The sequence below is a fragment of the Aspergillus ambiguus genome (assembly GCF_047715705.1).
Source record: "Aspergillus ambiguus strain CBS 117.58 unplaced genomic scaffold BDV59scaffold_3, whole genome shotgun sequence".
Taxonomy (NCBI): domain Eukaryota; kingdom Fungi; phylum Ascomycota; class Eurotiomycetes; order Eurotiales; family Aspergillaceae; genus Aspergillus; species Aspergillus ambiguus.
Window position 1 is genome coordinate 1,209,600 of NW_027395516.1, and position 20,050 is coordinate 1,229,649.

The following is a 20,050-nucleotide window of genomic DNA, read 5'->3' on the forward strand; positions in this document are numbered from 1 at the left end:
GGGAGCTTCCAACCCCGAGTCCCTTACAGACCGAATAATCCAGAGGCACCCATTACTCCAAGCTACACTGATATGCATCTCAGCGTATACTGAATCGGATAGATAAGAAGAGATACTCCTTACCTCTGTCTCACCCCTTTGTAGATATGGACATTCTTCCAGAATCCGGTTGCGGTAACAACCGTCCCGCCCTCGACAGGAGGACGAGGCCGTACTATCGCTGTCTTAGTGGACAAGATCTTTGGATGTGTGGTCTGCAAAAGCGTGGCCTTTTGGCGCTAATCACAAAGCTTGGCCATCTACGTATCGACCGACAGTGGATGTCTGGATGTGGATGCAGCTAAGCAGTAGCGGCTGTCGATCTTACACGATAGGGGACTTTTCCATCCGGCTAGACCGACACATTGCCCTAGCGCCTGATCAACCGGTGACCGACGGAGTGCACCGTCTGCGTCCTTGGGTTCTAATTAGGGTATCAGAGAGAGGTGTAGATTGGCAAATGCTTGTATGCAGGGCAGTTCATATCAGCAACCGTGTAGAGAGAGACTTGAGCATTACGCCTGGAAGGATTCAGACTGTATCTGACGGGATGGAGGGAAAGATATCAAGACAGGGTAGACAGTCCGGATCCTTAGGGAGACTGGCCGCTACGGGTATACAAGTAAATCATCCAACATCATTGATCGTGTCTCCATGGTCTAAAGACTATGCTAATCATCGTGCAAATCCAAACATCCTGGGTATTGATATCCAACAAAGCATGCACCGTAAACCACCCGAACAGCCCGGAAACAACCGAAAAGACGCCGCCAAGGTCCCGTTTTTATGACCCTAATATATCCAATGAAGGTACAACCGAAAGGAAAGGGAGGAGGAAAAACAGTCAACAAATCATCCGAGACGCAAGCGACTAATGCGACCGACGGATCACAAACACCCCGAGCTCGACCCCATCGCGAGGCTCCATCTCCTCGCCATACGGCCGACGCCGGATGCCATCCAGGATCTCCCCGAGCAGCATCGCCGACGTCACCTCCTTGTCTTCCAGGAGATAGGTGGAGGAGACGTTGGACATGCGCTTGTTCGCGGGCAGCCGCCGGCCGTTCTGCCAGTAGAGGCTGAGCACCTCCTTCATGCGGGACTTCTCCTGGTGGATGTACCATTCGGTCCAGACGTGGCGGTCGAGGTGCACGCTGCCCTTCCGGGCGTCGACGACGCTGAAGCGGGAGGAGGACGAGCTCAGCGAGTCACAGAGCTGCAGGAGGTGGTCTCGCATGGTGTCAAAGTCCTCCATGTGCGCCACCGAGGCGAGCTTGCCCAGGTACCGACCGATGTCGGCGGAGAGTTCGTTCACGACGACGAGCTGCCGCAGCAGCGGATCGAGGATGGGGCCGAGATACTGCGACTTGAAGGTGGAGGCGCCCCGGCGGGTGGGGTAGACGAACAGCAGCGAGCCGCCGTCCGGGGAGAGCTCGCAGAGGCGATCGACCAAGAACGACGGGCGTGCGGGGCTGAAGAGGTCCTTGTATTCCTGGGCGGAGGCGGGCGGGAGGTATCGTTCGAGGATGGAGATCTGCACGCTGAAGGGGGGCACGATGGGCATGGGGAAGTGCGACGCCTTGGCCTGGATGGGGCCGCGGAAGTCGTGGTAGGCCGAGACGACGGCGGCGCTGGAGAAGATGGCGGAGTTGAAGTAGTCGTCGGCGGCGAAAGGGGACCGCGGGGTATTGGGGGGCGAGGAGGGCAGGTTGGCGAGACTGAACTGTTCGGGGACCGCATGGGTGATGTTGATGTACGGCGGGTGTCCGTGCTGGAAGTGATGTTGCACGGCGTGGAGCAGGGCGCCGAAGACGTCCTCGTTGGGCGGCACGGCCACCGTCCGGTCGGCGGGGCGCGGGTAGGGCAGCATCTGCGAGACGACCTTGACGGCCTCGCCGCGCGAGTTGGAGACGGGCAGGGAGGAGACTGGGGAGGTCAGTGGGGTGGGCGGGCGAGGGCGGGTCGACCCGGACGGGACGGCTGGGCTCACCTGTCGACTCGGTGGCATTTTCTAACCACGAGTTCTCGTCGCAGTCCATATCGCCGGACGATCCGGGGCTTCCCCCGGAGGTGGACGGGGAGACATTGGAGAGTTGGTCGGACGGGCTGTTCAGGCCGGTGGAAGGGGCATTGTGGGAGCTGTTGTCCATGTTCGGACCGTCATCCATGGGGATGGGCCCCGGATGGCGATGGAGGGACGGCTCGAAGAGTAACATTCCGGAACGAGGACTCCAGGCAACGTGTTCGTCGTCATCCGGCGGGGTCGGGGGCAGAGTCGCCGGATAGTCTCCTCCTTTCGACTCCCAGGCGGCGACGGCCGAGTCGGCGGCTCGAGTCGCCAGCGAGCTCGAGGGGGGAGAGCGGGTGGAGAGATGGAGGCGCGAATCGGCGGACCGGGTGCGGGAGGACTTGGAGTCGAAGGATGGCGGATGGAGGGAGGCGTTACTGCGGGAGAGGAAGCGAGAGACGGGGGAGGGCTTGGTGAGGATCGAGCCCTGGGAGGCCCGTCGTTTGAGGCGGTTGGAAGTGAAGTCCCGGGGCGAGACGGGGCTGAGTTGGATGGAATCGGCGGGAGGCAGCGAGGTGTCGAGGGCGTGACGGGGCGAGCAAGCTAAGGACGGCGAAGTCGACCTGACGGGGCTATCTCGCACCAGGGCAGATGGGCGAAGAGGTCCATGGCACTGCGGGTGATTCATCCAGGAGGCGAGGCGGGAGGCAGCGAGGATGGAAGGAGCGAAGAGGGTGCAGACGAGAAGGAGCGAAGAGGGTAAAGAAGAGAAGAAGAGAGAGGGAAGAGAGAGAAGAGGTGGAGACGGAAGGAGATTGGAGGAGAGGCCGAAGGGAATGGAACTGGAACTGGAAATGGAAGAAAAGAAGCGCGAGGTGAATGACGCTGGGAGTGACGGGGGGCCAGACCATCGGTCTAGACCTATCCATGACACATGATTCCTTCGGTTTATTCGTTCTTGGTCTTTCTTTTTTTTTTTTTTTCCCTCTTTTATGGAGGTAGTGATTCGGGGATTTCGTTGGAGATTCCTCTGCCTCTCTCTCGTCCCTCCTCGATTCTCTTCTCTTCCATCTCTATGCCTCTTGCATCCTGGCGCTGTATCTTCATATCTTCCGATGGTCTAGATCCCTCCCAATCAGGCAACTCGGTGGATCGGTTTGTTTCTTTTTCGCCTCCAAAAACAGGCGCCCCACCAAGGCCTCGGCCGACGTGGATTTTTCCAGGTTCAGGAAATTGAAGGGAAGTCGACTGGTCGGAGGTTGATGACTCGATCAGTCTTTGCTTTTCTGTAGGCAATAGTCTCTCCTCCTCGTCTACAACTATCTTCCCATTCTATGTACCCATCCGCCATCCGCCCTCCCGGCTGACATCAACCGATCCAAGAGGCCAGCCAGCTCCACTCCCGCTTCCGGATGGATTGAACGCCTAGACCCTACCGAAGTCAGCCGTATCCGATCGGTCTCCCTCTTCCATCGCCCTACTCCGTATATCCACCATCGTAGAGTAAATAAACGATCGTCCAGGTCCATCCACGCCGGTCGTCAGACGCCCCGTCCCTCAGCCGTCATTACCGCTGCCCATCTTTGATCCGTGCATCCTCGAGACCCTCCATAGATTACCCTGCTCAATCCCAGACACCACAACCATGGATCCCCCGCGCCCGGCTCGCCCGGCCAATCAATCAGACCCCTCCCGATCGCCCGCCGCCGGCTGTCCAGATTCACGGCGAGATTTCACCTAACAGCCGTCACGTTTCAGCCGCGGATGGGCAATTAAGGGCCCTTCGCCCTCAGAATCATGGCAAATTTCGCCTCCCAGGGTCTCTCGTCCCGTCTTCCCCACCCTGTCTCACATTGACTGACAACACCCATCCCGTTCTGGTTCGGGGTTCCCTCTTTTCCCTTCTGCCTTATGCGGTGGACCTATCCATTTATGCAGGCTATGCAATCTACCGACCGGAAAATAGAAAATACACGTGACCGTCATGAGATTAATTAACCTAGGTAGTATGCACACGCAAGTCCATCATGCAAAGACCGATATCCGGTCGTATTACTTAATCCCAAACGTGGTCCGCCCGGGCCACACTGCACGGCTGACGTGCCCCAAAAGAGCCACGCGCAGGTCCGGCCGGGCGGGCGGACGACGTTGCGGGGCACGTCACAGGATGACCATCCCAGCCGTCGAGAAATCCTCCGTCCGGCCATGACTTCAGTCGTCGTCAAACCGGCCGTGTCCATCAATGCGGTCTCCTCGAGGGCCAGGGATGCCCCCCAAATATAGGCCCCGGCGGGATGTCTCGCACGCATCCACCACGCATCCGGACCGTTTCGGCCAGGACGGGAGGGGCAGAGGCCAATCGTCCGGAGACGGGCACCACCCGGGTCTTGTTCAGTCCATATTCCGTCCATGACCTGGATCAGAGAGACTCGTTCCAGACCCGGTAGATAAGCCGGGCTGGGGAGGTGGGGAAGGAAAAGAGGAAGATCAGGGTCGGTGTCCAGACCGCGCCAAACATCCCACTCAAGACGTCACCGATCGTCGCCGCGTGTCCGCATGTCGGCGGGTATGGAACCGCTGCGGGCGGTCGGTCCAGTACGTCTGGGCACAGCGGTTGGCCGCCACCCGACTAAACCATTTCTGCTCCTCGGCGCTCCGTTGCAACGGGCTCGATTTGCCCGCCAGGGTCCGAATCTGCTGCTGGCGCGTCGACTCATATCGCGAGTGCGGCCGGCTGTTGCTCCCGCCGAAAAGCATCTGCGACTGGAACGTCGGTCGGTCGAGCGCCGCGCGCAGTTCCAAACACTGCAGCACCAATTGCTTCACTCCGTCGGTGAGGGTGCAGGCGCGATACTCGATGTCGGGCCAGAAGTCGTCGCCCCAGAACTCGTCCTCGCGCACGGCGGTCTCCAGCGCCTCGAACCAGAAGTCGAAGCTCGGGAGGCGTCGCTTGCCATTGAGCAGCTCCAGGCCCTGCAGATGGTCCGACAGCAGACAGGCCACCGCCACGAACCGGATGGTCGGTTCGGAATGCAACACGTGCAGCACAATGCACGCGGGGCAGCGCTCCGTCAAGTACCAGTCATGTTCCTCGCTGAGGATGCAATGCAGCCAGGCATATGCGCTGCGGGCCTCCCCACGGAAGGCCCGCTCCGACTCGGCGCCCGTGTGACCGGGTAAGACTCTGGCGGCGACTTGCGAGGCTTGATGGTGGAGGAGGAATAGGGGCAACAAGAGGGTGTGGATGACATCACGATGGAGGCGGAAACACTCCTGCTCTTCATCGGAGCAGGAATCGCGATGGAAGGAACAGAAACTGGTCAATGGTTAGCAGGAGCCCCGGTGGTGGCATCCATCCGGGATACGGGTCGCAGCATACCTGGGAGCCTCCATGCCCAATTCTTGGCGTCGCAGGTGTTCTCGGACCGCCCTGAAGGCCTCGTTGGTGTCCAGGGTCTCCCCGTCGCGCGGGGAGATGCGAAAGGGGGAGAGAGTGCTGCTGGTCGACATGATGGGGGTTCGACAGGAATAGAAACAAAAGCGACAGGCCCCGGACAACAACCTGGAGAGAGGGGGAGGATATCCAGGAGAAAAGTAAGTTTCAACCAGGAGGGACAATAATCGTTGACGTCGTCGAATCAAGGTCGGTGGAGGCCGAGGAGGCGTGTTCTGGGCGACGGATGACGTGGACGGACAGCGGACCCACGGATCATGGTCCAAAAAAACAGGATGACCGGGGGATTGGAGAAAACAAGAGGAAAGAAGAAGCAAGAAAATGAGGAAGAGGAAGAGGGCGAGAGAGGAAAAGAAGAGAGGAAGAGAGGGAAAAGAGGAAGAATCTGGGAGGAGATTAAGGATGTTGCAATGGAGGCCAACGATTCGCTGCATGCGGCCGCCAGTCACGTGATGCCCCGTTATCCACGCAAGCCTGTCGATCTTCTCCATCTCTCTTGTCTCTTCGTCTCTTCGTCTCTCTTGCCTCTATCTCTTCTACTTCTTCTTCTTCTTCTGGTTCCTCTTCTTCTACACTTCGCTTGCTAATACTACTCCCAGACTTCTTCCCGGATACTCTCTCCTCTGTCTATACAGTCACGTACGAGAATACTAGGACTACGTATGTCCATGATGATCCTAATTTGTGGATCAGGGTCTCGATCGTTGCCAAGCTTGCATCCACCCTCGTCGGGTCCCTCCGCCTCGTGCGCCCTCACAATAGGGGAAATTCTTCATCCGTCACCACCAGACACTTTCCTACCCGATGACGAACTTCCGCCCTACAGTCAATATCCCACAAATGAGACTCCTTATCCGCGATGATCGGTTCCCCGTGTGGAGCCGGAGGACTCTCCGATCTCCACGCTCTCCTGAGGCCTGAAGAACCACCTCACAATCAGAATCTACCCCATCAATTGACGGCAATGCTTCAAATAGATGCAGAGGCAGAGTTCTTTATTAACTTACTCCGCACTACGCCATTCCTCACCATCCCTTGGTCAGACATTCCTCCTCCCTGCACAAAGTCGGATGTCCCTGAAACCACTACCGACATTAGTCTTAGCCAATGTACGCAGTAGGAATGGCCTTCTGGTCAAGACGCAGATGACCCCCATCTCGCCATCTCCCTCGCACTCTCTCAGTCTCTCTTGACCTAGGACTTGACTAACCGCCCAACACCTCCGATACCTCCTTGCCGACCACATTCCTTCCCCAGCAAAACATCCTTACTAACCACCTGCCCAAGTAAACGCGCTTTAGCTTCCCATCTGTTTCAAGGGCGCCTCAAACAATGCTATCGACGTCATTGTCTTGCCAATTGCACCGCTCATGCATACCTCTTCCAAGGATGATACAGTATCCAACATGGCTGGAGAGATGAAGGAGGGCATCCTAGATACCATGCATGATACCAATCCGATGACTTCATCGCATCTATGCAACTCTTTAAGACCAGTTCGTCTCCTCTGAGACCACAATGCCATCCTCGTCACTCTTTTGCGTCGCATCGCCGTACAGCCGCTCCTTTCGTAAAGTAACCTGATGCGGGTCTGATATCCAGACTCAAGTCTGCACCTTTCGCTCCTTCGATCTCTACCCATCAAGTCACAGCTCAACATGTTCCCGTCGGCTTGTGCTGCCCTGATATTGGGCTTCCACGCCTTGTCCGTGGCCTCCATCCCCACCATCTCAGCCGTCGGCTCCAAATTCTTCTACGAAGACGGCCGCCAGTATTTCCTGAAAGGCATTGCCTACCAACGCACCCCCAAAGATCCCTTGATTGACCCGGCTCAGTGCCAGCGGGACGTCACCCGCATGGCGGAGCTCGGCGCCAACGCCATCCGGGTCTACCACGTCGATCCTGCAGCCAACCACGACGGCTGCATGAAAGCCTTTGCCGACGCCGGCATCTACCTGTTTGTCGATCTCGACACATTTGACACGTCCATAAGACAGGTCCACCCCCTTTCCCCAGACATTCCCCATCCCAACCCATCGCTGACGGGATCCGCAGGACTCCCCATCCTGGACCCCCGAGCAATCCAACGCGTTCAAAAAGGTCCTCGATGCGTTCCACCAGTACGACAACACCGCCGGTTTCCTCATCGGGAACGAGGTCCTCTCGACCGAGGCCGGCTCCCCGGCCGCCCCGTACGTCCTCGCCGCCGCCCGCGACATGAAATCCTACCGCAACGAGAAGGGCTACCGCCAGATCCCCATCGGGTACACCGCCGCGGACATCGCAGAGCTGCGCCCGATGCTGCAGAACTACCTCGCCTGTCGCCCCGACCCCGCCGAGCGGCTCGACTTCTTCGGCCTGAATGCCTACGAGTGGTGCGGCCCCTCCTCGTACGAGACCTCCGGATACCGCATCCTCCAGGACCAAGCCGATGGCTACCCCATCCCGATCTTCTTCTCCGAGACGGGCTGCAACGCCGCCCCGCCGCGTACCTTCGACGACCAGGCTGCCATCTTTGGCCCCGAAATGTCCTCCACCTGGTCTGGCGCCATCATCTACGAATGGATCCAGGAGGCCAACGACTACGGCCTGATCAACTACGGACCCCACAACCCCGGCGCCCCCGCCGACGGCACCCTCGTCCAGGACGGCTACACCCGCCAGGGCGTCCCTACCCCCGTGGCCCCGGACTTTGACAACCTCAAGTCGCAGTGGAAGACGGTGTCCCCCTCCAGCGTCGCCCTGACGGACTATGTCAAGTCCACCGCCACCATCCAGCCGGCCGCGTGTCCCGCCTCGACCGCCGGCGGCTGGGCCGTCGACCCGAGCGCGCCGCTGCCCACCCTCGGTCAGACCTTCCACCCTGCCGCCCCGGAAGCAACCGCCATTCATGTGAGCTCCGGGCCGGACGCTGACACAGGGGTGGATGCCGACCACGGGCCCAACGACAACAGCCATGCCGGAATGGCGTCGGCGCCCATGGGAACCGCATCGTCTGGCGCTGACCCGGCCGCATCCACCGCCTCGTCTTCGTCCGTGGCACACGCGTCCACTAGTTTCGGGCGTACGCTCCCAGTTCCAGGTATGGACCGTCTCGAGGGCGCTGTCATGTGTCTTTGCGTGTTGAGTGGGGCGTTGGCGTTGTGGCTTTAAGACAGTTCTCAACCTTTCTATTATTGTCCCACGAGGGCTTTTTGTCGGTTGAAGGGTGTTGCTTGTTCGGTACTAGTTTTGTTGGGCGTTTGTGATACCTACCATGCATACCTAGGTACAAGGTGCTGGTCACCTTGTGGCGTTTGCCGGTCTCTTATATTTTGCCTGTACCAGTGAGTGATGTCTTATTACTAGGCTTTCTGGCAAAAATAAACATTTTGTACAAACTATCAACACCAGCTCTAGCCAGCGGTATGATCCACGAAGCATTCAACTCAGAAACAGCCCATTTGGCTTCTGTTTACTCCTCTACGTACCCACTAAGCGGACAAACAAGCACATACGACCACAGAGTGTGGAAAATAGGGCTTCCCGTCCGCTCAGCCGTACTCAAGCCATCTCCTTGTCTTCCTCTCTTTATCAACGCTAGAAGTCCTCTTTTTTAGGTGTTAGTGGAGCTCAGACTGCATTGTCTTTGATTGACCGAAACAGATTACTATTTACTCTAAACACCTGACGTTATGCCTGCGGATACGTTCATTGCGTCTGCCCAATCTGACCATGCCCTGCAACGGTCCCAGAGTTCCCCAGTCACCCCAGCCTGTTCCAAAAGTCCCGGTATCTTCCGTGGCTGCTCGATGAATTGCAGCGAAAGCCCTCCTAGGGCGTGACTAGCAATATGGCAATGAAATAGCCAGGCGCCAGGGTTGTTTATCTGGAATGCAATCCACAGATATCCACCCTTATTAGGGAGTATCACAGTATCTCTCCGGGCAGGGTTATCGATATTTGGAATGACGTCATGGGTGAAGTCTTTCCCTTGGGCCAAAATAGCGAGGTCATGACCATGCAGATGCATTGGATGATAAGATGCAGACTCAACGAGAGATGGTGATTCGGTCATGTTGCTGATAATAAGAAAATGAACCCATTCATTGGACTCATAATCCAAATATAGAGAAACAGCCTCTGGTGGTATCTGTGCATTCTCAGAGACCTGTTTTAAAGTTGGCACTCTCCAATCCACGGATTGTGGTATGTCTTTCAGTACCCATTTGAAGAAACGGGAATCTTCGTTTTCAGAGATATTTGGGTACGCCTGTTTTCCTATCTTTAAGTATTCCTTTGGAGTCATCGAATTAACGCTTTTCCCAACACTTTTCTTCACGATTGGAACGAATTTCCTTAGGTCGATATCGTGGCAACCGCTGGCCTTATGTTCGCCAAATAGAGACCAGCGGGGACTGCTTCTATCCTTTTCATTATAACGAATGACTCCCAGTCTAGACGACTTGTTGCCACGTGGATTGCAAGGCAGTGCGTGAATTCCGAAGTTTGTGCCGTATTTGAAGTTCGCATCAGCCTCCACGATTATTTCGTAACGTTGGCCTGGAGTGGAAAGTCAGTACCTACCCGAGGCACAAAGGGATAGCATATGGCATGCTTACCTGACGCAATGATAAGTGAATTAACAACAAATGGCTCAACTGGAACTAAGTCTGCCTCGATGACAGTCATATTATGACCATCAATCCAAAACTCATACGCGAGTAAGGTTGTTGAACCCACAAGCCCAATCTTATACTTCAAAGACTTTCTAAAGACAACTTCGTAATGGTTGTCAGTTCCAGTACACTGAGGATTAGAGGTATCGCAATTTAGATACCCCTTGCCGTTAAGAAGAGTGAATGGCGGAAGCGTGTCATTATCCCAATAAAGGGGTATCCAATCCAAGCCGGAGATATTAGTATGGTACCAGTCCGCTAATAACCACGGTCCCAGATCGATATCATAGTCCATGCTTGATGGACCATGAATCACAATGGCACCTTCAAAACATTAGCTATGGGGTTACCATAAATTTATAGGTTGCATACCGAACAGCCCGTCAACAACTATAAGTGTTTAGCAGTTAAAACGGGATTGCTGATTTGAAGGACCGAAACGCACTTTGCATGCTATCATGGGAATGATACCATGTGGTACCATACTGTGTAGCTCTAAAATCATAGACTTGGCTGTCTCCCGGCTAATGCCTTTCAGTAATTTTCTTTGTAAGAATTTGGACTGCTGTCTACCTTGATGGGGCATTGAGTCACGCCTGGCACCCCGTCTTGCCAATTAGTTTGCCATTGCCGTATCGCATGCCAGTGGATGCTAGTGCCGTTGTAGATTGTCAGATTATTGTGGACGGTAATCCCTATATAAGAGTTCGCGAATGTGAGAAACCACTAAGATACACGTGAATACCCTCACTAACTAGTATGTCAACTTACGAAGAGTATCACCCCAACTCGCCTCAAGGGTAGGTCCTGGAAATTGCCCTGAGTATATAAGTCAGTCTTAATAATGGTTACAACTCCGTTGCTGTCCGTGACGCATACCATTGATCACTATCCCAGGGCGTATGTACCCATCTGGGGAGACCATCCCCTCAGATAAAGTAAGGGTATACTATGAATTGGATAGAAAAAAGGCGGTAAGCCTCGAGCATAGTTATATCAGGAGGACTCGCAAACCTCAACTAGTCTTCCTGGTGGAATATTTTTCACATCATTGTAGTCAGTGAGAATGTCGTAACCGTCGTCCCAACACCCTCGACTTTGCGGACCGTGTAGGCAATCCTTTGAGAGAGACAAATCAAAGCATAACGCTGGGATATACAGGCCCCAGACTAGCCATATCACGGCCCATGCCATCGTGGTTTGAGAACAGAACATCAGATATACCGCGTCTTACCTCAATTGAAGAATGGCCACCATTGAGTTTGTTTTGCCCTATGTTATCCATAAGTCTTCGCTTTTATGCTTTCACCCCTAGCTTTACAACTAAGCTACTTTTTAACTTTCACTAGGGAGTTCCCTTGCATGCGGAAAATAAAGGTTCGTTTGAAACGGCTCTGTCAAAAGTAGTAAATGATCCGACATTGTCCCCTACTTCTCGTGACTCACTTACCATCCGTCTACCCAGAACGATTTGGTAAGTTGCGCCCCATTAGACTATTTAGTTTATCTTCTATTTTCCCTGCTGATGGACGTCATAACTACTTGCCATAAAACCCCTCCCTTGATTGGGGCATCAGATCAACTGGCACAAATAGGCTAAGCTATTATCTGCTAAGATAGTCTTTCTTAGCTAAGAGAGGCTTAGTCTAAGAGATGGCTAAAAAAGAATCCATGACCTAGTATCTATTATGACTGTGAGACAAACGACAAATTGTCCTTTACTGGGACATACAGCGTAGCACCCCTTCAATCCTTACTTCTTCCACTCCATGCGGTAAAGAACTTAAACTCTAAAGTGAGACCGCTTCCTACTCATATAAATTATGGGGCGATGTTGGAGCTTTACAGGTATGGGGGAAACATCATTTAATACACGCTAAACTGACATTGTCATACTTGTTATCTCACTGCAATATTGGGGACCCCGAGGATACAGGCTTCTGCATCATAGGGGACGCTCGTTAGACCATATATTAAGAGCAGATATATCATCCCTATCTAGCACCTTTTCTTTGCCTTAAGTTCTCCCTGATTCGTCTCTTCTACTACCTTACTACTATAGAGGCCCCGGAAACTAAGACACGTCCCCATAGCACAGTTTTTGTAGTTCCAGGTCCCCCACAACGTACATAATTCATATGTAAAATAAAGCATCGTTAATGAACCGAAAAGTTCTGAAACTTGTATCAGGAACTGCATATTCAACACTTATCAACGCTGTTAGCTGAGTCGAGTCCGCGTGTTTGCCCTAGCGACGTGAGGGCACCAGTCCTACAAGACAGGATGCCATGCATAGGTTTCCTCATTTTGCCCAGTCCCAGTAAGTATCAATCCGACAAGAAATGTTCAGATTACGTGGCCTTATATGATATTGGAGACACGAATATAGTAATAATACATTCGGGGCCGGTAAATCTAGAATCTTTTCGCTTGCCAAGCGGTTTAGCGTCTTTCTCGGGATTATAAGGTATAGATCTGTTGTAAATTTGCAGTTCTGAAACTGCAGACGAGTCACTCATACTACTATTCTGGGTTGTACAAAGATAACAAACGACAATACAGTATGAATGAAGCAAGGAAACTTCATCTACAGATGGCAGATCCCATTGAGTACTACAGATCCCCCCCCCCTGCATTCCAGATGGTTCAATAAATTTTCCTATGACGTTGCAAATAAAGAGTTAGTAGCTGGAATTTATTTCCAATTTGCTATTTAAGGTTCCTAAAAACAATCTGGGAGCATCCAGCCTTTGCTGATTTACCAAGTCCGATTCTACTTGACATTCTGCAATCCTCATCAACATCTTCGTGCCAATATAATACAAAATGACGTTGCAAAATCTTGTCGATCTCCTTCATAATACCTCCTATATTCATAGCAACTGCGGTATTCTTTCGTACTCTGGACACCTCGAGAATCCGCCACAGAAGCTGGACTACGAAAATCTGCACCGGCAGGCGTGCAGAAATGGGAGAGTTTTGCAAAGCACGCCATGGTTTCGGAAAGGGACAATCATCATTCTCTACTTGGATGATTACCTTGACAATATAGTCTGGCTTTGGTCTATATTGTATGCAGGAGGAATCCCTTCCATGTCGACTGCATTGCCAAAGGATGATGACCATTGCAAGAGGCACTTGGACCATCTAAACAATCTGCTTGACAAGCCCATTTGCTTAACGAGCACCGCATTACAGCAGGATCTTCCCTTCGATTCACCCCTAACCATTATTAGCGTTGAAAATATATATAACCTAAATCATGCTCCTGGCCCGAAGCTTCCCATCCCACTTCAACCGAAACCGTCAGATATAGCGCTACTGATGCTTACTTCTGGTAGCTCTGGGCGGCCCAAGGCTGTCTGCTTGACACATGCACAAATCCTGGCTGCCATAGCAGGAAAGTCTGCAACATTTCCTCTCAGACGTGGTACCTCATATCTGAACTGGATTCGCCTGGATCACGCCGCTAGTCTTATTGAAAGTCACATGGGCGCAATCTTCGATGGCTGTAATCAGATCCATGTTCATTCGGAAGATTTTATATCAGATCCGATGTCCTTCCTACATCTCATTCACCGGCACAATGTGGGAAGGACGTTTGTCCCGGATTTTTTTCTTAGCGAGCTGCAGCGTGTCCTGGAGGATACGACTGGCAACAAATCAATTCCTACCCTTAACAGTCTCTCATATGTATTATCCGGTGGTGAGGCAAATGCTGTTGATACATGTGTTCGTGTTTCTGAGCTCCTAAGCATGCACGGGGCCCCAAGAAATATCATAGTCCCCGGATTTGGCATGACTGAGACCTGTGCAGGAGCTATTTACAATACCTCCTGCCCTGAGCATGATGTGGCGAATGGTTATGAATTCGCTTCAGTCGGTGCATGTGTTCCGGGTATTGAAGTACGCATTACCTCGCCTGATGGAAATGTGTCTGGTCCATGCGACGTGGGAAATCTTGAAGTCCGCGGCCCTATCGTATTTGAGTCTTATTTTAATGACCCCATAGCGACACGGGAATCATTTACCCCTGATGGATGGTTTAAAACTGGCGATAAAGCATTTCTGGATACATCTGGAATGCTTAACCTTTCAGGTCGTGCCAAAGAGCTCGTTTCAATAAATGGTGTGAAGTATAGCCCATGCGAACTTGAAGCTTGTATTAAAAGAACAGGCCTGGCCGGTATCACACCAGAAAAACTGGTATGCTTTTCATACCGTCCACCTAATGGGAAGTCTGAGAGCTTTTGTGTGGCTTATGTGCCAGAATATCCTTGGGATGACATTAAAGCTCGCTTTGACACCATGAACGCCATCACAAAAGTTGCTTTTCTGCTGACAAATACCCGACCCTATGTTCTTCCTCTGCCGACTTTGGAGCGCACATCACTGGGAAAGATCTCAAGGTCCCAGATACGGACCGCCCTGGTGTCTGGCGAATACATAGGTGAACAAAAAGAAGACATTGTCAAGCTAGAGGAGTACCGGAGCCTCGTCTATTCACCTCCATGTAATGAAACCGAGCAGGCTATAGTGGAGGCGCTTGCTGGGATCGTCAGCATACCTACAAACAGTATCGGCGTGGATAATAACATAGTCGAATTGGGTCTGACATCTGTGAAGCTCATAAAATTCCAGAGAGCCATACAAAAGAGACTAGGTCTACAGAGACCTATTCCAGTGGTGACAATCTTGGCTCATGCTACCACACGTGCTCTGGCAAAGGCACTGCGAGATCATTCCAGCTACACGCCAGTTGTCACGCTCCGAGAGGAAGGTAGCAGAACACCTTTATGGCTGATTCACCATGCAGCAGGAGATCCTCTAGCATTTTTGAACCTGGCCCAGCTTATCAGCGATCGGCCTGTTTACAGTTTTCAAGCACGTGGAACAAAGCCAGGTGAATTACATTTTGTTAGCATCGATGAATGTGTACGCACGTACTACACAGCATTAAAAGCTCACCAGCCCCGCGGGCCTTACGCTGTAGCTGGATACGCTTTTGGTGGATTGCTTGCATATGAATTAGCTCTGGCTTTGGAAAAAGGGGGCGACGTTGTACAATTCTTGGCCTGCCTAAACCGTGCGCCGCTTGTTAACTCCCGGTTGCGAAATGTCCTGTGGCATGACTGCTTATTGCATATATCCTATTTTACGGGAATTATAACTTACGAAGTCATCGACAGGCTTAAACTGGAGCTGGGAGGCATGTCAAAAACAGAGGCCATCACCTGTGTAATTAAGATAGCGGATGCAAATCGTGTAGGTGCACTGGGCCTTGACGCTACAAAGCTGGAGCAATGGGCAGACATGGCGTGTCACATGCAAAACATAAGTGGCTCATGGAGGCCTACGGGAGATGTACCATACATGGATGTATTTTACTCGGAGCCATTGAGAGGATCTGGGGCTACCAGGCAAGAATGGGCTGACAACCTTACAACATGGCAAGACTTCTCAAGGACCGAAATCAGGTATTGGGAAATCCCAGGGGAATTTCATGAAATATTCGCCCAAAATAACGTGCAGGTTCTTCATAGAGCTTTAAACGAGGCATTAATCGCACGAGGGCTTTAAACCCATGTTGGATATAGGCCGGCGCCCATTTTCGGGCCTGGGTCTATCCATGAAAAATGCTATCAAGCATTGAGGTGGAACCCTTTATAGCCGATGTGGGAAGAACGCCATTTTTCAGCCTATTGCGATGAGGATGAGCAGGTAAAAAGCGGTGGTCTAGATTGGACTAGTTATTAATTTGACCCAAGTCCATAACAGTTGAAACCTGGACTTATTGGTCAAGTTGTTCACATGATGGTATTCTAATGGATTGAGATGTTTAGAACAAGCCCTATAAATGAAGTACGTGCGAAACGTCATTTGTAATGACGGTCAATACTTGTGATAAGACCAGAGAGGATTGCACTAGCATCGTCAAAAGTATACCTACGAATGACAGTTGTACACCACCACTGAACACAAAAACCACCCTAGTACATGAAGTGGGCATTCTTTTATATCCTCCCGCTCCCTAAATTTGAACACGAGTTAAAAGATAGAAGTTAATAAGGCGGTATATGGTATACCTTCGTATCGTTTGTTCAATCTATCAATCAGATCCTTTTGACCTACAGGAGGTAGTGCAGCAATTCAGGTGAGCTGGATCGTTTGTTTCTGGATGTTTTCTTTGTCTAATTCCCGCATAAACAAAGCGTAGGGCTACTTACCCCTGAGCCATAGGCTATCAATTGCCTTTTCATCTCCTGTTCTAAATGCAACCAACAACAGATCCCTAGCTTGGCATGTGAGCACCTCATATTGCTGTTGTCTTAATCACACTAGCTTGTTAAGTCCCTATAAAAGCATATGCATCGAAATCTACTGGTAAACTTTCCTTATGTGGGTTAGCGTTCAAGTCTTCTCACTAGTATCTCTTTGTAGCGGGGTCGGGTTGGTTGTCATTTTGGTGCTATAACTGCTGTTGATAATGAAAAATTGCACATAGCGTAGAGCCTCCTGCTCCCAGTCTTTGCCCTAGGAGGTATTTTTTCTCCTGTAATCGGACCGCATTCATTACCTGAGCGCCTTCTCTTTTGTTGCGGCTGTATGTTGTTCCCGTGATTGTCCCGCCGAAGGTCTTTCCTCTCTGTCCAAATGTGCTTTATTCATGCCACGATCGCGAATCAAAAGACATGCAATAAAGCAAATCCCTACCAATGGGACCTGCAGGATAAAGACGCCTCTCGATGCTTTCATATACGCCTCAGTGATCAGCCCCCAATCCGACTGTGGAAAATCTGATTTCAACGGACGCGAATATGTAGAATCAGAGATATGTAGATACTTCGTTGGCAGACTGGAACGGAGACTCCTTTGGAGTATGGCAGCTGATGCAGCAAGACCACAGGCACCGCCGAGACAACGGAAGAAATTCCGGCTTGATATCACCGCCGCACGTTGGGCTTTCCTGCAATGGGCTTGCGCTGCCAATAGAGTTGGCTGGAACACGAAGCCTACACCGACTCCGACGATACCTCCGACAACGATGATAGCGCCAGGATGGATTGTTCGGTTGTATAGGACTGTTAGGCCGGACCCTCTACACGTTATTTTATGGTTAGATTATAAACGACGCTTATCTTTCTTAGGGGTTTGGAAAACATACACTGTCCAAATACCAAACCCAACCCATATTACCTCTCCGTAGCGTTGCCGTCGGGTTATATATTGTCCAGAAACAATAGACCCTATTGATTGGCCGGTTACCATGGGTGCTGTTAGTGCCGCGGAAATAATTGGGGACCATCCTCGAACATTTTGGTAAAAGAGTGGAAGGTAATATAAATAACTTTGATATGCAGCACCGAACATGAAGCTTTGTAAGAATATGGTTGCAATAACTTTATTCTTCAGACATTCGACTATTATAGTTAGATCCGGTATATGCTGTAATACAACCATGGGACATACCGGGAAGCATAGGCATCCGAGATAGTTTCCACTCAACGAAGACGAAAGCGACTAGCGCGCAACTTCCAATAGCAAGCATAGTAATTATCATTGGAGAGCTCCACTCGAAGTAAGAACCACCACCCGAAATGGGAAGGAGCAAGAAAACAACCCCTGTGGAAGAAGTAATAATACCAAGATAATCAATCATTTTCAAGCTCTCCCACGGTCCATCCTCATGGTCTGGGATAGTATCTCGGAGAATGAAATAACCCATCATTAGCGAGCATAAGGCCAATGGGCCAATAAGCCAAAAAAATCCTCGCCATGTCAATTTCGTGGTAAATCCTGCAGCAATAAAAGGGCCAAGCAAATTACTCAATCCCAGGAATGCACCTAATATGCCCTGATACTTTCCTTGATATTCGAGAGGAATGATATCAGAGACGATGATCACACTAAGAGACATTATACCCCCACCTGCTGTACCTGCTAATCCTCGACCAATATAGAACATTGCGGCATCTTGTGAGAAAGCGCATAAAAGATCAGCACCACAGAGTACGGCTAAAACAAATAAATACACTTTTTTCCGACCAAATATATCTGATAGCCGGCCATATAGCATCGAGAACATAGTGTTCCCGATAAGCGATGATGTGCCAGCCCAGGAAATTGTGTTTTGTGTATTGAGATCCGAAGCAATAGTGGGAAGCGTGATGCTGATACCATTTTGATCCACGAGTGTAATGAATTGGGACAGGATTAAACTTGTTAAAATAACCAGGAGCTGACCGTATGGCAAGGAATCTGATTGATCGTGCATTGGTCTCACCGCAGCTTGTTGATTCGCCATTTGGGCATTATCCCTCTGATAGGAGGGCATATGGTAGTAAATTAGATCGGACAATGTCAAATATTATGGCCTAAAGTACTCTCAGAGATTTTTATTTTGTTTTTGTCAGATCGACCCCTTTACAATTCAAGGAATCAGTTGACCAACTCCTACGTTATGTTGCGTCTCGCGCTAAAGGCTGCCTCAAGCACATTCCTTGGCACATTGAAAGAGCATGATTTTACAAGAACACGGCATGTGGAACAAGAACAGAAAGAATTGAGTAAGGAGCTGCTTTGCTCGAATAGAAACCTTCATAATACAAAACAAGAGCATCTAGAAGGATAATGCTGGCCAGTGTTTCACTCCTTGAGTTGAAATAGTATCAGAATGAAAGCCTTTAGAGTATATCGGATATTGTAACCAGACTTTAAGCTGCGCGGCAACTTTTGAAGCAATCTAGGGCTCTCATCTCTGCAGGGAGGTGTCCGAATCAAACTCTAATCGAAAGGGGAAGGATCTACGAGCGATATTCTCAAGATTGCAAAACGATAACCCCTGTTCTTGGGCTGTCTGTGCTGTTTGCAAACACATCAGTCGCCAGGATTTCCTTACAGAGACGCAGGACAACGAAATCTTTGATTGTGCAGATATTATTCGTTTTCACAGGTTAGCACAAAAGAACCTGCATAAACATATTGACTAGACCGGCCTTTTAGTTTTCTTGTCAATATAATCCTCCTATGAAGACACATGCTGGGAAGAATAGGCTTTACTTAAAATAATAATGCTAACTATTGAACCACATCAACCGAAAATAACCTGTGTGGCCGTATCCTTTTATTGCGATTATGCTTGTATGTGGCATGCATATATGCAAGTTTTACTGCACCTCCGTGTTCCTTTGGAACAATGTCTCTAGCGCTACATGAGATTATGCAAGGCTTTGTAGACCCCACACGTAACAACCGCAGGGTGTCTGAGGCGACAGACAGAGACCTCTTAGCCGTCCTACGCACACCGCTTGTTGATGTTCGTCCGAAAGTCCTGGTGTTCCTGCAGGTTTCTTGTTTTTGTGGGTGGCGCCGCGCATTCCTGCACGAAGGTTACGGCGAACTTTCACCTTACGGTTTTGTGTAGATTGGACGATTCCTCCATGTAGTATATAATCTTGAGAAGTTGAGAATTGAGAGCTAGATACTTCGGTTGAAATATCTCTCACTTAGGTTTTCTCGTGGTATGACGCCGCATTTAGAATCCGCCGACATCGCCCTTCATTCTGAACCACGAAGTGCAAGGTCAGACAGAGAATATGCAGTCACACAAGCATTATCAGCGATACTATCTGCTGACATATCCCCGGACCGCCTCAAATCTGCTTATGAGAATACTGGCGCTTGAGGACCAGCCTAACGCCGCTCTTTGCAAAAATGGAGGCTACTTCTTCCTTCCGTTACAACTTCTACGATATGATCTCGGCTCAGCAGACATTCACGTGTCAGAGCTAACACCCGACCAGAAGCGGAAAGAAATCGAGAGCACGAGTGATTGTTTCAAGGAGATGATCCATTTTATAAACAAGGCTGAAGCATCGAATCAGATCGTCT

The 20,050-nt window shown here is 50.9% G+C and overlaps 6 protein-coding genes across 6 annotated transcripts; 2 read left to right on the forward strand and 4 right to left on the reverse strand.

Annotated features, from left to right (window-relative positions):
* Positions 1-562: 562 nt before the first annotated feature.
* On the reverse strand, positions 563-2,927 carry BDV59DRAFT_170271 (uncharacterized protein). Its single transcript, XM_073688385.1, has 2 exons — positions 2,030-2,927; positions 563-1,965 (listed from the first exon to the last, which is right to left on the reverse strand). The coding sequence occupies exons 1-2, from the start codon at positions 2,733-2,735 to the stop codon at positions 911-913; spliced, it is 1,761 nt and encodes a 586-aa protein (XP_073552057.1). The 5' UTR covers positions 2,736-2,927; the 3' UTR covers positions 563-910.
* A 1,643-nt stretch (positions 2,928-4,570) lies between these two features.
* On the reverse strand, positions 4,571-5,557 carry BDV59DRAFT_198696 (uncharacterized protein; the record flags this gene model as incomplete). Its single annotated transcript, XM_073693207.1, has 2 exons — positions 4,571-5,363; positions 5,427-5,557. 2 exons carry the CDS (start codon positions 5,555-5,557, stop codon positions 4,571-4,573), a joined length of 924 nt encoding a protein of 307 aa, XP_073552058.1.
* Positions 5,558-6,890: 1,333 nt separating this feature from the next.
* gel6 (putative 1,3-beta-glucanosyltransferase) lies at positions 6,891-8,781 on the forward strand. The gene is made up of 2 exons (XM_073697256.1): positions 6,891-7,498; positions 7,557-8,781. The coding sequence occupies exons 1-2, from the start codon at positions 7,160-7,162 to the stop codon at positions 8,652-8,654; spliced, it is 1,437 nt and encodes a 478-aa protein (XP_073552059.1). The 5' UTR covers positions 6,891-7,159; the 3' UTR covers positions 8,655-8,781.
* Positions 8,782-9,130: 349 nt separating this feature from the next.
* Positions 9,131-11,353, reverse strand: tpcJ (oxidoreductase tpcJ; the record flags this gene model as incomplete). Its single annotated transcript, XM_073695408.1, has 8 exons — positions 9,131-10,043; positions 10,103-10,483; positions 10,532-10,549; positions 10,605-10,683; positions 10,733-10,854; positions 10,931-10,978; positions 11,039-11,108; positions 11,174-11,353. 8 exons carry the CDS (start codon positions 11,351-11,353, stop codon positions 9,160-9,162), a joined length of 1,782 nt encoding a protein of 593 aa, XP_073552060.1. The 3' UTR covers positions 9,131-9,159.
* Positions 11,354-12,985: 1,632 nt separating this feature from the next.
* Positions 12,986-15,739, forward strand: BDV59DRAFT_209561 (non-ribosomal peptide synthetase; the record flags this gene model as incomplete). Its single annotated transcript, XM_073695409.1, has 1 exon — positions 12,986-15,739. The coding sequence occupies one exon, from the start codon at positions 12,986-12,988 to the stop codon at positions 15,737-15,739; it is 2,754 nt and encodes a 917-aa protein (XP_073552061.1).
* Positions 15,740-16,732: 993 nt separating this feature from the next.
* Positions 16,733-18,464, reverse strand: BDV59DRAFT_191013 (major facilitator superfamily domain-containing protein; the record flags this gene model as incomplete). The annotated part of the gene is made up of 3 exons (XM_073691837.1): positions 16,733-17,258; positions 17,325-17,580; positions 17,630-18,464. 3 exons carry the CDS (start codon positions 18,462-18,464, stop codon positions 16,733-16,735), a joined length of 1,617 nt encoding a protein of 538 aa, XP_073552062.1.
* Between the last annotated feature and the right edge of the window lie 1,586 nt (positions 18,465-20,050).

Coding starts and splice junctions, on each gene's coding strand:
- BDV59DRAFT_170271 (XM_073688385.1), bottom strand. CDS start 2,735: ATGAATCACCCGCAGTGCCATGGACCTCTTCGCCCATCTGCCCTGGTG. Junction 1,966..2,029: donor AAATGCCACCGAGTCGACAG/GTGAGCCCAGCC, acceptor TGACCTCCCCAG/TCTCCTCCCTGCCCGTCTCC.
- gel6 (XM_073697256.1), top strand. CDS start 7,160: ATGTTCCCGTCGGCTTGTGCTGCCCTGATATTGGGCTTCCACGCCTTG. Junction 7,499..7,556: donor TTGACACGTCCATAAGACAG/GTCCACCCCCTT, acceptor CGGGATCCGCAG/GACTCCCCATCCTGGACCCC.